The 15,615-nt window shown below is 54.9% G+C and overlaps 1 protein-coding gene across 1 annotated transcript in view; it reads right to left on the bottom strand.

Moving 5' to 3' along the window:
• Window positions 1-973: 973 nt before the first annotated feature.
• ARHGAP35 (Rho GTPase activating protein 35) overlaps window positions 974-15,615 on the bottom strand; it is a 120,103-nt gene continuing 105,461 nt past the window's right edge. Inside the window, exons 5-7 of the mRNA XM_061174288.1 lie at window positions 14,358-14,489; window positions 6,507-6,612; window positions 974-5,713 (exon numbers count right to left, since the gene is read on the bottom strand). Coding sequence (XP_061030271.1) covers window positions 5,356-5,713; window positions 6,507-6,612; window positions 14,358-14,489 — 596 coding nt within the window. The 3' untranslated portion in view covers window positions 974-5,355. The remainder of the gene's footprint in view (window positions 5,714-6,506; window positions 6,613-14,357; window positions 14,490-15,615) is intronic.

Genomic DNA, 15,615 nt, shown 5'->3' with positions numbered 1-15,615 from the left:
ACAGGGAGTGACGGGGAAGGACAGGAGCTACCGTTCGGTGTCTCCTTGGCCTGCTGGGTCCCTGTGGCCACAGGGGTCTCTGGGTGGTGCTTCGCATGATGACCTAAAGTAAACTGCAGGAGTGACTGTAGACTTGGGGGGAAGCAGATCGCTCTGCGAGAGGAGAGGAGAGGAGAGGAGGTCAGCGCTGGCCCTGCGCAGGCGGGAGCTCCCGGCAGCGGTCCCGGGAACGGAGGCGGAAGGTGCCAGCAGCTCCCCACGGGGCCCAGCTCTGCTGGAGAATGCCTGCTCCCAGGGGCGCTGTGGGACCCTCTCCCTCCATGGCCAGAGACCCACCGCGCTCCTCCTGAGGGTCTGAGGATGGAGCCAGCGTCCCCACGGGGCCTGGCCTGCTGGCCTGCCCGGTGCGGGTGTGCTCAGGGCCCGGGGAGGAGGGGCCACCTTCATCTCTCTCAGGTTTGGTTTTTTACAAGATTGATTTATTAACTATGATACAGATCACATAAGGCCTTTTCAGTTTTTTACACCATTCCCATTGAGACAAGTACAATACTCTGTAGCAAATACATGATTTTAAAAAACAAAACCAAACAAAAACACCTCAGTCAGAGATGCCTCAGCCTTAGTTGATGGGTGACCATGCACTAATCAGGTTGGAGCCTCAAAAAACCCACGACGTGTTTAAAAAAAAAGTTTGGAAATTAAGCAAACATTCCTAATACCAACTAGAGGATGTCCTGGTTAAAGCCCCTAAAATACAAAGAAATAATTGTTATACTTTCTTTACATACAGTTCACTTTTGCTGCGAAACAGAATTTTGGGCACACAGCCGGACTACTAACACATTTCAATACCATTGTTTTTTTTTTTTTTTCCTCAGGAAACTCAAAATATTTGTTAATTCAACATATATAAAGATCATTTAACATGTGAAAATACAAGTACCAGAAAAATAAGCTGGCAGCAGCACTATTCCAAATTTTCAAACAAGTTTTATTCCCATACAATTCAGACTTTTTAAAAATTTTTTTAAATGTACACAGGGAACATGATTCTTTTTTTATGCAAACAATAACTTACGCCCTGTCTCGACTACATTGAAGTGTAACATCACTGCTGTTGGAGCTTGCAGGGGGGGGCTGCTGGGCAGGAGCGGCAGTCACCTCTGACCCTCGAGGAGTCTGCATCTGCAGGCGGGCGGCCGGTTGAAAGATGGCTCTCAGAGGTGAGAAGAATCCTTCCCTTCTAAGACAGCGGCTGCAGGCCCAGCCCGGGATCTTAGACGAGAGTGGCCCTTCCCCTCATGCCAGGCCTTCTCTGGTGCGATCACCAGCAGTCACGGATGTGACTTAGGCTTCCGGCATACACGACTCAGTCGTCCTTTCACCTAAGCACGAACGAGCGGCTTGAACCTGCCCAGCAACTGGAGTGAGGGCAACTCTTCCATCCACTGTCTGCGGAAACCAGCGGTGCCAAGGAACGAGCACCGTGACTGTCCCCAGCAAGCTGGGCCCGTTCCCAGGCCCCGCGGCACGCCGTGCCCATCGCACACGAGGAAGGTGGAGCGAGGGAACTTGGTCCGCAGCAACCCACCCAAATCCCTGGAGCTTCCTCCTCTTGGAAAAGCAGAGCCCTCAGTGGCAGAGCCAACACTTCCTCCAGCAAACATACCCCCAGCAGTGTGGTTCTCCTCGCAGGAGAGGACTGGGGAGGGCAAAGATGGAGATGACCTTGGATTACAAATGCAGCTGACTGGTTTCTGAGTTTCAGGGCTGAGGCTGGAACACCCGTGGCCTAGGGGATGGCATCCCTCCAGGTCCCCCCCACCCCCGGCCCCCCGGAGGAGCCAAGGCGCAGGGACGAGGGAAGTCGTGCTCTCCCAGCCCCTTCTGGCCGGTGTGCTGCCCCTATGCTGTCACCCTCTGTCCACCCTGGCAAGGACAAACACATTCTGCTAGAAGAATCTCACCTGCAGCATGCATTCTGCTTTAAGCAGGAAGACCAAGATGGCAGTGGGATGTAGGAAAACCCAGGAAACAGTACTCAGTATTTCACATTCCTCCTCAAAACGTCAAGTGATGGGAAGAACTTGACAGAACGCAGGAATAAATGTGCTGTGATACCCACATGCAACACAACCAAGAACTGAGGGCAAATTCACAAGCCACACCTCCTAACCTTGGACCACTTCCCCCTGTGGAAGCATCGGTGCTGCAGATCCAGAACCAGCCTTATACTTACAATTGAGGGCTGTTCATTTCCAGCTCTTGGTGCCTACACTCTCGTGGATGTAGAAAGAACACTGGACAGGGAAAGAGCTTCCGGACACACCGCTATTTTGCTGTGAGGCACGAAACAAGCCCCATACCCCCACTAACATGCTTACCCATTTTGGCAAAAGATAATTAATGCCTGCCACTCCCTCAATTCCTAGAGCTGTGGTGCAGCTCACATGAGAATGACTTGTCAGAGAACTTTCCAGAGCTTAACACTAGATGAACGGGAGGCGGGGGGTGGGAGGCATTCCAGTTACGGGTAGCCTGCCCCAACACACTCCCACACTCGCCTTCGTGGGTCCCCTCCAAGTGCCCATTTGGTCCAAATGCTGACCCCCCCCCCACCCCCAGAGGCCAAAGCCCAGGGCCCAGCACTGCTACTGGTACCGATGCCAACTGGGAATGAATGTCCTCCAGCCCGAGAAGCAGAAAATGTAAGAGTTAGCAAAGCAAACAAAGAGGAACCCCTGGAGCTTCCTGTCCAATTGTGGTTTTTGGGGCATGAGCCACCAGCCCGCACCTGCACAGGTAAAGTCCTGGCAAGACATTGGGGGCGGGCACGTGAGGGGGTCCCTGCAGCTGCCCAGAGTGTCTAGCCGGAGGCACCGTGGGACCAGAGGCTAACCTGTGGAAGCCTGGTCTCTTCTATTCCCACATGGGTAATGATGCAATGCACAGGTGTTTGCCCTCACTGTGGCCCTTCCCCATCCAGAAAAATCACCTACCACTTACAGGACTGTGCAGTCTCAGGGATGGGGGTGGCCTGGGAAGGTGGGACAGCTGGGGTCTTGTAAAGTTCCTGGTGCAGAGCCAAGGTTGCAGCTAGCCCAGTGTGCCAGCACAAAGGGGTGGCAGTATAGACTGGGCAGTGGGAGGGATCCGGGCCACTTCTGTTTTAGTTCACACATGGGACAGCGGCCCCAGGCCACCCCCACCCCAAACTGGGACTGACTGGGAGTAGGTGAGCATGACCTAGAAAAGGCAGAGATTAATGGAGTAATTTCCTCACCTGCCTGGGGCTCAGAGCTGAGGGAGTTAGAGGGCCAGAGAAGCACGAGTCTGCCAACCTCAGTCAAAACTAAACACAAACACTGCCTTCCAGCCAAGCCCCGACCTATAAAGCATGAAGCACAGATCCACCAGAAGAGAAGAAATCCGGCATCCAACATTTACATAAGACATTCGTGTACCTTGGATTTGTTTTTTGACTTGTATCCCTAAGGAGGCGGTAAAACTTGCAGGGATAATTTAGTTTTTCCAAGCACCTTATTTTGTCAAACAAGACCTAGAAACAGTGAGATATCCAGCTTATCCAGAGGAAGAAGTCAGTGAGCAAAGGGCCTACCCCGCCCTCCCAACAGCCAACAGGAAGCGTTTGGGGCTGGGAGTGGCTGAGATTGTTCCGAGGCATGTTTTACTTTGTCAGGTCACCCGGCTGAGGCAACCCAGGGCATCCTCGAAAATACCACAGGTGCTGCTTCTTAAAGTGCAAAGAGACCCCAGAGGATTATGCAGCGTGTGGGCCTCCACCCCACGCCCAGGGTACCTTAGTGTCAGGCTTCTTCACTGCAGAGGCCATGGCCCAGCCACGGGGAATGGAGGGCAGCCAGTATCTGTAGCAGCCTTAGCAGGGTCGCTGTGTTTGGAGGGCGGAGGTGGGAATGAGAAGGGTTCTCAGGGGCCAGTGGAAAGGCCAGGAAGGGCGGGGGAAGGCCACGGGAGGAGGATGGTGTCAGGCAGGCACGATGCCCTCCTCAAGACTCTCACGGTCTCTGTACCTTTAGCTCCTCTGGGCTCTGACAGCCTGGGAGCGTGAAGGATGGCCCTACATGGCACCAGCAGACCACCGTACTTCAGAGTTCCCCACACACGGCCCACTTCCCACAAATACCCCTGCTGGCGCAGTATGAAAATGATTCCACTTCAACACCAAACACACTGAACCAAACCCCAAGTGCACCCTGGCACCCTCCAGCTGCCCCCCCCGCCCCCAACCTCGCGCACGCACGCACGCACACAGCAGCAGCGTTTCTGTAGCATTGTAGTGTGTTCCAAGGCAGACCAGTATCTAGGCTGGTCTCCCTAGCTCTTCCCACCAAGGGCTCAAACCGTCTTCTTGGGGTGGGGGGGGGCATCTAGTGACAGGACGTAAGTGGGACCCCAACAGGCTCTCGGGCAACCACCCCCGGGCAGGCACCCTCGTTCTGCTGTCACCAAGACGGGTCCGTGTCCACCTGTCTGCCTCTCGGCAGAGGTGGGGAGAGAGCTAAATCTCGACGTCTGTAGCTTTCTTCCTTTTCTTTTTAAAAATCATTGGAGGGGGTCTTCCCATCTTTCTTCCAGTGTTCCTTTGTTTTAAAGGGAACGTATCCCCAGAGCCTGTGAAGCGAGGAGGGGGTGCGCGGGGGGTGGAAGCGGCGACACCCTCTCTCGGTCCAGGCATGAAGCTACCCTCCCTCTGTTCTGATCTGATCTGAGGGCGAACGCCCTCAGCACTGTACCTCGGAGTGGCAGAGCCGTGGCCTACATGTTCCCAAGGAGGCTGCTAGACAGGCTGCACGGACAACGGGGGTGGGGTGCAGATACAGAAGGTGGGAAGTGGCAACAGACGGGAAGTGTTCTCTTTAGGGGCTGCCGGCCCTGCCCTGGGGCAGCCTGAAGCCCCAAATCTCCTCCTCCCCTGGCCAAAGCCCGTGCTCTGTCCAGTGGGCAGACGCCCTGAGGCTGGTGTGCGCAGACAGGTGAGGGAGGGGGTCCGGGGAGCAGTGAGCGGGTGGAGGGCCACAGGGCCACTGCCTGGCTAGTTCAGTCCTCAAAAGGGTCCAAGTCAAAGGGCAGGGCCCCGGCTGTGGCCTGCAGCCAGCCCCAGGTCTGCAGTGCTGGGCTCAGGGCACTGGACGGCCCAGCCTCCGGCGGACTGTTGGCTGGTGGTGCTACCGCTGAGACCTCGAGAAGGTGAGAGGAGAGAGGGGACACCCTCCCCACCCCTGCCCCAGGAGACCCGGTTTTGTTCAAGGCCAAACGCTACCCCGTCAAAGAGAGAAGACCGTGTCTCCTTTCGCCCTGGGCCTCGGGGGCTCACAGCGTGTGTTCGGCTTGAAGCTGGGAGGGGAGCAGTGGCTGCATCGGGGACTGGGGGGTGGGCGGAGGCGACTGGGGCGGTGATGGCTGACTTGTGACAGGTGTGGACGTGAGGAAGGGCACGGTGGAAGCCAGGGCAGAGGGGGAGCTGGGCGTGGCGCCGGGAGGCTCGCTGATGGGCCGGTTGTGGAAGAAGAAGGGGCACTGCTGGATGAAGAGCTCAATGATTGTCTGGTAGGTCCGTGTGGCCGTGAGGGCGTCCATGGTGCTGAAGTCGGGTCTCATCAAGGTGGGCCAGAAGCAGATGGACAGGTTCTCACTGGTCATGAGATTCACCTTGTTGTTGTGGCTGACTCTGTAGGCGACACACCAAACTCAAGGTCAGAGCCCCGCAGCAGGCCTGGTCGAGGATCTCGACCGCCTGTGCTCATGGTCACTGCCTCGCCGGCTGCTCTCCTGGCCCGCCCACCCGCAGCCCGAGAACAGAAAAGGCCCAGCACAGCTCTCCGGGGCCCTGGCCTGCGAGTTGAGGCCCGAGCCCCTCCACACCCCGTCCTCTGTTCCAGTGTCTCCACGCGGCTCTGAGGCCCAGCTCACGGGAGGCACCCCGCCCCCCCCAGCCCCGTGGGTGGGCAGGATGCCTCAGGGACTCTCCCCAGGCCCCCAAAGCGGGGCAATGCTCTGGCTGTACAGAGAAGAAGCGTGTGTATCCCAAGCCAGGGTTCATAAAACACCCCTTCGTCAGGAGAGGAATAGGTCTGGCTGGAAAGCAAACCTATTCTGTGTGTGAATAAATGTGGGAACCACGCGGCTAACTGGTTTCCTGACTGTGGCTCCGGGCACTGGCTTGACTGGAGTCCACTCTTTCACACTGCACACCTGTCTCGGCCCAGCGTTCTGTCACGCCAGTCAGGAAACACGAATCCTGGAGAAAGGACTCTGGGTGTGCGGGGGCCATGCAGGCCTCTCTCAGGCAGAACCAGGGCAAGAACCTGAGGTGGAGAAGCCAAGAGCCCAGGATGCTCCTGGCGAGCCGGCACCCCCACAGGCTGAGGACGGAGCCTCGCTCAGCCTCACTCTACAGCCAGCTGGCCCGGACTGGGGGTTTTCAAAGGAGGGGAGACCAAACAGCAAGCCCTGCAACGTACTTGTTCAGGTGAGAGATGACATATTTGAAGACTTCATGGTTTTCCTTTGGGAATTTCTTGAGTACCTCCTTAAGGGCGTGTAACTTCTGCTCCCGGTCATTGATTTCTGAGGAAAGAGAAAACCAAGACCAAGGCTGGTGGGCCTGGGGCTCAAAGCAGATACTGGTCCTGGGCAGTTGGTCAAACTGGTGGGTTGGTGGCCAGGGAAGAGTACGCTGTATACTCTACCTTCTCTGAGGGAAGCCCAACCCCATCCTCTCCCTGCAAGCCAGTTCCCAAGGCTGGCACACCCGGCAGTGGCATGGGGCTAGGGGTCAGGCCTACCTCCGTGTCCCAGGCCCCTGCTGAAGGGGAGCGCTGTACGCCTGGGGCTTCCTGGCCCCCCCACCCGAGACTCCACGATCCAGAGAGAATCTACCATAAAGAACACCATTCTTTGCTCATCCAGTTGCCCCTGGAGACAGGCATCCCAATGCAGAAAGCCTGCCTGCTTCCTGACCAGACGGGTGAGCGCTGCCACCCACCCACGCCAACAGACGGTCTAGGGAGGGAGTTTGTCACAAGACCAGGGCTCCGTCCTTTTCCTGGAGTCACAGGGACCCTCCACATATCTCCCTATTGGAGGAGCTGATGGAAACAGTGGGGGAATTCTTATGTAGTTCATCAAAGGGACTACATACCCCCTTCCCCCACTACCGCCCAGAGTTTGCCCATCATGGGATCCTAATGTACTGAGAGAGGGAAAATAAGCTAACCCAAATGAAACGCTTAATCCATGCCAGGCCTGGTTCAGCGAGTCCTCACAATCCTACGAGGCTGGGGCTGTTATCACCCCACTTCAAGGATAAGGAATCTGAGGCCCAGAGAGGTTGCAGAAATCAGCCTCTTGGTCTGGGAACCAAACCCTCTCCAGATGGCTTCAGAGTCTGCGTGAGGACCACTGTGCTCCCTGGGGCCCTGGCTCCCCCTTCCTGAGGAGACCTGGCCTGCCTTGTCTGGGAGAGCCGCCCTGGGCTAGTGAGACAAAAATGGTCCAGAGACCACTTGGAACCAGTTGGTCGAGAGATCTCTCTGAGCATGGAAAGATATCCCTATGGCCACTTGTCGGAACTGAAGGCTATCTCTAGGACTCCAGGGCTCATAAAAATCACAGGAGGATCCCATGAAGAGATGGCAGCTCTCCCACAACTGATGGCTGTGGGTGGGTGGACAGGGGGTTCGTTAAGAAATATGATGGTTCCTAACTGGTCTGGGGACATGGGCTCCTTTAGGATGGATGAAAGCTCTGGACCCTCTCCCACAAATAAACTGTGTATAGCCCTGTCTACGGTTCCTGGAGCTTCACAGACTCTCTAGACCCATGTATTCTTTAGGAAGCCTGCGGCCTCCTAGTTAAGAACTTCTGTAGGAGGTGACGTTCCTAGAGGGTCACAGTCTGGGAGCCTCAAGCTAGACTTAGAAGGACAGATGGAACATAAACGGCTGGTGGGGAGGTGTGGGGAGGTACAGGGAGGAAGGGTTGTGTGGTGGTCTAGATCTTGTCTCTGACACCACAGCTGTGTGATCTTGGGGAAGTGACACGTCTGAGCGGCAGTCTCCTTGTCTATAAAAGAGGCTCATGACAGTGCCTCCTTTACTTGGCAACACACCACACCATGAAATGAAGAGCTCACAGCCAGACACACAACAAGCACCTGGGAGCAAGTCTGAGTTTCAGGGGACCAGTGGAAGAGGCGGCTGCAAAGATGGCAGGCATGGAGCTATTGAGAGTGTTCGCTGGCAGGCTAACGAGCATGAAACCGGTGAATGCTTTGACTTGAGAGCGTGGCTTGATAAAAACAGTGTTTTGGTAACATTTGTCTGTTAGAAGATGACTACAAACCCCCCACAGGAACTAATTATGTGGCGCCATTATCAGTTTCATTTCTCTGAACCCAAGACTTATTTTAAGGGTTCAACTTCAGGGGCACACTTTTTGTCTGGCCTTGAGTTTCAAAGTCCTTTACTGTTACGTTTCAATAAAAAGTTTACTTAAAAGAAGGAAACTGCTCAGGGTGGGGGCGGGGGTGGAGGGAGGAACAACTGTCCTGGAAAACACGAGAAGCACGCGCGCTGAGCCTCACTTAGAACAGCTGCGCCCTTGCAGACGGGGCTTGGCACAGGCCTCTCCGAGGTGCCTGCACGACAAGAACACAGCTGTGTACGAACGGCAGCACCTTCACGTGAGAGCCCAGCCTCACCCGTCCTCCTGGCTGGACGCAGGAAACGGGGCTGCTACTGGCACCGCCGGCCCGGGACGTCCCCTCTCCTTCCTATCCGCTGAGCAACAAGGGCGGCTGCTCCTTCTCTCTCTTCCAGGCGGTGGGCCGGGGGGATTACAGAACCTGCTCGGATAGTGATTCAAGGGCCACCCTCAGGAATGCCAGCCTCTCTCCCCGTCCCGGTGTAGCACGTCAGCAAGGCGCCTAACAAGGACCTAGATGGCCAAGCTCCCCGGGCTTCGTCTCCCTCTCCCCCGCCGGCTGCTCGGGGCAGGTGCTCGGGAGCGCCGGGGAGCAGCAGAAGGCTGGCAGGAGGAGGGGAGGACGGCACAGCGAACAACGGGAAGCCTCCCAGTGCAAAGCCGGGCCCCGTGAAAAACAAGGTCCACCTCGCGGACATCCTTCTGACCTGACCTGTCCTTCTGTCTTCATTTCCCTCCAGCAAGCAAACCACCACCAGTGTTGAGGGACCCACTCAAACTGGCAGTCTTTCCATGGTAGTCACGACACCAGTGACTTTTTACCTCTGGAGGGTGCAGGAATGTCGGCGGGGCAACTTCACAGTTGCTGTTTGTGCAGCCCTCCCACCACCTGAGGGAAGGTGGGGCTGGTTTATCCAACAGGCTGGCTGAGAAAACCCACTCAAGAGGCAACACCAAGGACACAAGGCTGGTGAGGGGAAGGAGGGTGGGCACCAAGCTCTGTCTCCAAGTCCAGCACTCCTGCTCTGGATCCCCTGCCTGCCACCATGCTCAGAGCCCTCGCCAGCTTCAATAATCCTCTTTGAAAGGGGTGAGGGGCTCTATAGGGCTCAGGCCTCCTCAGCTAAAAAACCATACTTTTGAAACCATGTGTCTGTCAACTGAGACATCAATACAGGTTCAGGAGAGGCATCTGAGGTCAGCTGAATCAAGACGAAGTCTGGGGACTTCCCTGGTGGTCCAGTGGGTAGGGCTCCATGCTCCCAATACAGGGGGCCTGGGTTCGATCTCCGGTCGGGGAACTAGATCCCACATGCCGCAACTAAGAAGTCCGCTTGCTGCAACTAAGAGATCCTGCACGCCACAACAAAGATCCCGCGTGCTGCAGCACGAAGGCCTGGCACAGCCAAAATAACTAACTAGATAGATAGATAGATAGCTAATTTTAAAAAAAAAGACGAACTCTGGATACAGACCAGGGAACTTGGAACTGAGGTCCCAAGAACTTTGGAGCAAGAGGAGAGGACAGGACTTCCCTGGTGGCGCAGTGGTTAAGAATCCGCCTGCCAATGCAGGGAACATGGGTTTGAGCCCTGGTCCAGGAAGATCCCACATGCCGCGGAGCAATTAAGCCTGTGCGCCACAACTACTGAGCCTGCGCTCTAGAGCCCGCGAGCCACAACTGCTGAAGCCTGTGCGCCTAGAGCCCGGGCTCCACAACAAGAAGAGCCACTGCTATGAGAAGCACACGCACTGCAACGAAGAGTAGCCCCCGCTCGCCGCAACTAGAGAAAGCCCACGTGCAGCAACGAAGACCCAACGCAGCCAAAAATAAATAAATTAATAAATTAAAAAAAAAAAAAAGAGAGGCTAGCCAGAGGCCACTGGGGACCTCAGAGGCTAGCTTGCTACACCCCTCACAGTATACAGATAAACCAAGGCCCAAAGAAGTAAGAATGCTGGTCCAAGGTCACACAAATTGGTGTCAGGGGCCCTAATCCCAAACATTGTTCTTGCCCTGGCTGTGTCACTCTGCTGCCATCTCTGGTACCCAGGCTGTCAACCAGGCTCTAGGCTTGGATCTGCTACCGCTCAACTCAGTGCCTAGAGGAAAATCCCTGATGGATTTTGACCACCATGCACATCTGCACCACCAAAAAAGGAAAACACCGGCTCAGGTCACACCCGCTCAGTGATGCATGCAGGCACACATGGCATGCAACTGCCACCTGTCCTTCTGGTGGGAAATGACTCCAAGGCTGAACTCTCACTCTGTTGGGCCCAGAATGGAAGTTTCAGGGTGTCCTTCTCCTGGAGGTATGACCTTGCAGTAACCTGTCCGATGTCTCCTACCCAGCAGATGAAGGCAGGGACGGCACACTTGCCTGTCTGCTGCCATCTGTCCCGGTCCCACACAGGGCCTGGCACACGCTAGGAGACGAGGAACACCCCCGTGCTCTCAAGCAGCTAACTGGACAGACAAGAGGAAGCAGGACCCCAGGATTAGCAACATCACAAGGCAGCATGTGAACACGAGCCCAGTGAGCAGCCAGACTGGTCCGCCAGGTGACCTTGCCAGTCAGTCATTTATTAATCTCTAGCCCCAAGCTGTCTCATCTGTAGATGGAAAGGGTGAGACGATAAGCCAGCATCCTGAACCATCGGGGGTCATGTATCCCTTTGACGATCTTTTTTTTTGGGGGGGGGGGCCACACTGTGTGGCTTGTGGAATCTTATTTCCCTGACCAGGGATCGAACCCGGGCCCTTGGCAGTGAAAGTGCGGAGTCCTAACCACTGGACCGCCAGGGAAGTCCCATCCCTTTGACAATCTGATGAAAGACAATGGTCTTCTCCGTAGACTTAAATGCATACACAGAACTCACAAGCAGTTTATGGGGGCTAACGAGGCTCTGAAGCCAAAGGTCCTTAGGCTCAGAGCCTCTGGACCAAGACACAGGCAGCTCTAGGGCCTTTTCTGGCACAAAAGACATAGGACAGTGTGTGTGCGGACTGCTGGACCAGAGGGATTCCGGATAGGTGGTGGTGGGGTTTTGGGGGGGGCTGTGAGAGGGAAAGAAGATGTGGGGCAAGAATAAATGATACTGTTTCTTGAAGGCTGGGGTGAAACGTAAGGACGAGACAGAACGGGGAATTCAAGCCCCCTTTAGCTGCCTCCTGAAATCCTGGTCCTCTCTGAAGCCAAGCTCAGGTGCCATCTCTTCCACGAGGCCTTCTACCTTCCTCTCTCCTTACTGCGTTTCTGCACTTCCAGCTCAGGTTGCTTCACACTGTCTGGAAGAGAACTTAAATGAGCACCCGGGGAGGGCAGGAACAATGTCTCAGCACAGAAGGTCACGCCCAGCTTGCCACTCCCTAGCAGTACGGGCTGCGGCTGCTGCTATTCATTTCTCAATCTCCCACACATCACCTTGAATGTGGTAGGAAAATAACTGGTGAATAATCACAAAAATCTCAATTTGTAGGCACAATTTCAGCAATGTTCACTATTGTGAAATTTTGGAGCTTACAAAACAATTTGATAGTGACCTTGATATTTGTTGTGATGGGATCGGAAACCATTTCCAAGCCCTTAACACACACAGACACAACAGCTCTTAGGTACTACGTGGAAAGAGCTGGTCAAGTTGACATTGCCATGGAAACCCAGCCAGGCTGAGAATAGCTACTTTTGGGCATGAGAACCTTTGTTCCATCATGTCCTTTAACACTAACTTTGGCACTGCCTGGTCGGTATTTCTGGCTCAGTTAAGCTCTGACACACACAGCCCCACTCTCACTCAACTGTTAAGGCCGTGAGAGGTGCCATGTCAGTGAGATACACTTCTCTCTACCAGGTTCAAGACAACGGAGTTCCAGCTGACTAGCTTGGGGCACAGGAAACACACAATGGGAAGAGGAAGCGGAAAATCTCCACCCTTTTCCAGACTGCAGTAGCAGCAAGAAGCTCCCTTCCTCAGCAGGGGCAGGCGGAGGAAGCTGCTGTAGGAAGGCAGCTGATTCCCTATCAATAACACCTTCCTCTCCTGCCCCCCATGACCCTCCCAAAACAAAAAGATGCTATGTCAGCAATTCCCGCAGAAACAATGGGATTCTTTCTGTGGGGTGCCAGGGCTCTAAAAGCCTCTAGATGGCGCCAAGTCAAGACAAACGCTGTCAGGAATCTCTGGGCTTCCAGCAAGCTGGGTACCAGCCCACACCTTCTCTTCCTAACTTCTGCCCAGAGACAAGCTTAGCTTGGATGGAAAGAAAGCTGGCTCTGGATGGAGATTTCCCATGTGTTTCACATCTGAGCCAGCCTGGAGCCTGCTAGAGAAGTGACTGCTGGGAGGACCTCTATCTTTGGGTGGCAGGACCAGAGCAGAAGCTGGCACCTGTCCCCACCCCCTAACTCACCTGGAGAAACCCAGACTCCTGTCCTGAGAAGGCAGATGGGGAAGAAAGCCAGGGAACCCTATGACAGTCCCAGAAGCTGCCAGTGCTTCTACCCCATCCCTGGGGGCTTGGATAAGACTGGGGGTGTCAACAATTTCAATCAGCTAAGACGGTGTGCGTAAAATATGGTGGTGAAGGCGGCACCTAGACTGTGGAAACATCATCACAGGAAAGGCAGCCCACAGAACAGTGACTCTGGGGGCTTTGTAGCGCTGACAGCAGTCAGGTTCTGACAGGGACACCCCTCCCCTCCACAGTTGGGCTTCTGTCAGCACCTCTATTTCCCGAAGCCACTAAGAGTCTATGACCCACATCTTAAAGTCCTGCGAATTTGTGACAGCCCCCCGATTTTTGCCCACACCATCAGCTTTGTGAGTAAATCGTGTTTGCTTAAAACTCCCTCTTTTGAGTTGGGCAGTGGCAAGATAAGACTAATGTGCTGGGGTCCCAGGAACACAGCTCCCTTTCCACTTCCCCACCCCCCTGGTCGCTGGCAAAGACACTCCCTTCTGTAGCTGCACAGCAGCGGTTGCTTCTGGGGTCTTGGCCCACCACAGGTACAAAGTAGAAGGCTGCCTTTGGCTAAAAAAGTTCAGAAGTGTCACCCCATGGAAAGCTTGGAGAGGTCAGGCCCCCCCCAGAGCACTACACGAAGTCCAGGAAAGGCTGCCCAGTGGGAAGGTTCCCACATGGTGGACAAATGCCTCTGGAGAGAGGCGAGCCAGGGCAGAAACAGCTCTCGGGGCAGGCAGGATGCCGTGCAAGGTGACCATTAAAACCAGAGATGCTAACTTGCTGCAGCCTCAAGTGATCATGTGGTCAGGACCACTGGAGCTGTCCTCTTCCCTCAAGAGGATGGCTTCCTCAGAGGCTATCTGGCCCTGCACCACACGTTAAATTCCTTCTAAGAGAGCTGGGAGAAGAGGGGTGAGTGAGAGGAGGGCAAAGGAAAGTAATATACCTACCACTTAACAGGTCTGTGACATAGCCTTGCCTCCAGACCTCTCCTAATCTCATTTAATAAGTACGAGAAGGGATGGTAACAGAGGAAACTAAGGGCCAGGGAAGGTCACGCTGGCCATGCACACACCGTGAACAAGCAACGGAGCAGAGATCTGCCCCAAGGCCGACATCAAAACCAGGCTCTCAACTCACGGAGTTCTGGGGCCACCCGCAACTTTCTTGACAGAACCCTCAGAGAAGCACCTCTGGTCAACCAAGGCAGGGGCCTAATGTGTCAGCCCCTTCGGTGCCACCTTGCTAGCTCCCTTTCCTTATGTCCTTCACATCTCAGTTCCAAGAGTCAAAGTGTCAGCTCTCTGAGGGCAGGACCCATTCTTACGGTGCTGCACCCCCTCCCTCAATTTGCCCAACACAGAGTCCGCCTGGGGCGCTGCCAGGGGCCCACAAGCTACACACGGTTGCCGCTACTCACTGTGTGCCTCCACCAGATCAATCTGCATGTTGTATGGGACCAGGGGGTCTGGCAGTTCTGAGAAAAAGCTCTTCATGGCCCCTGCCACAGTGTTCACTGTGAAGTCCTTCTCTGCCAAATCCAGGTTGTGATCTGAAAGGAAGTTGGGAGAGTGAGGCCAGATCAGTCTAAGCTGGGCAGAAGCAAGGAACACTCAGCGCTGGGGATAAGCAGAGAAACGAGGACCCAGGGACGCTGCCCAGGGCAGGCGTGGAGCCTGGGCAGGGACTCGGGATCATCACAGACTGGACAGAAGGTGGCATCCCTGGGTGCTGCTAAAAAAAAAGAAAAGAAATTCTGAGATTCACAGACAGAGGCTGACACCCAACCTTCCAAGGTCAGCCTCTGAGCAGAGGAGCTGCACCCCCATTCTGTGCCGTCTAACTCCCCGTGTTTGGCCTGGATGTGCTGCTACCTTTTCCTTACACCCTCGCACTCAGGGAAAACAGGAGGAGGCTTTCCCAAAAGGCCAGCTCCCTTTTCCTGGAAGGTTACAAAAACGTTACCAACAACCTGGACTGCCATCTCCATCCCTGCTCCTTGTGGTGATCGGGCAACGAGGCTCATTTCCCCTTGCTGGTCCCTTCCAGCTCATGATACCTCTGACCTCTGTCTCTAATTTTTCTTTACATACTTTATTGCATTTCTGATCGTAACAAATCATCTACTGATAGATATCAGCTGTTTCTATTTGGGGGTTGTATGTAACCCATGTTACAGATTCTGGCATATAATCAAGTGTATACCCAAGGGTGGCTTTACCCTCATTTTGACCTCCTGCTTCCTATCCTGCAAGACGAACGCACATTTTCCTTCTCTCCTGGGTCACCTCCTCCCGCTGCCAGCCAGCACAGACTGACTGTGGTGTTACGAAGCGCTGTGGGGCCCAGGGTGCTGGGGTGGGGTGCCTGCTCCCAGTGCACACTGGTTAGCTGCTTGGTCCTGCAGGCCCGCACAGGCTGCCTGGCTTGGTCTCCTGAGGCCCAGTCACATGCTCAGTTGGACCCTACTTTGATCCCCAGCTTACTTTCCTCTTTGGTCAGTGACATCTGTGAATTTTTACTGCTTTGGCTCATTTGCTTCTGGCATTGGTGGGTGTTCAGTTCTAAGAGTTAGAGTTTGGCTGTTGGGTTAGGGTGAAATAGATTTGGCCATCTGGCTGTAGGCCTCTCAGACCTGATCTAGCTTAGGAGACAGAAGTCCCTGCCAAGAGCCAGTC

This window comes from Eubalaena glacialis, chromosome 18 (assembly GCF_028564815.1).
Source record: "Eubalaena glacialis isolate mEubGla1 chromosome 18, mEubGla1.1.hap2.+ XY, whole genome shotgun sequence".
NCBI classification, from domain to species: domain Eukaryota; kingdom Metazoa; phylum Chordata; class Mammalia; order Artiodactyla; family Balaenidae; genus Eubalaena; species Eubalaena glacialis.
This window is presented reverse-complemented; position numbering and strand designations above follow the sequence as displayed.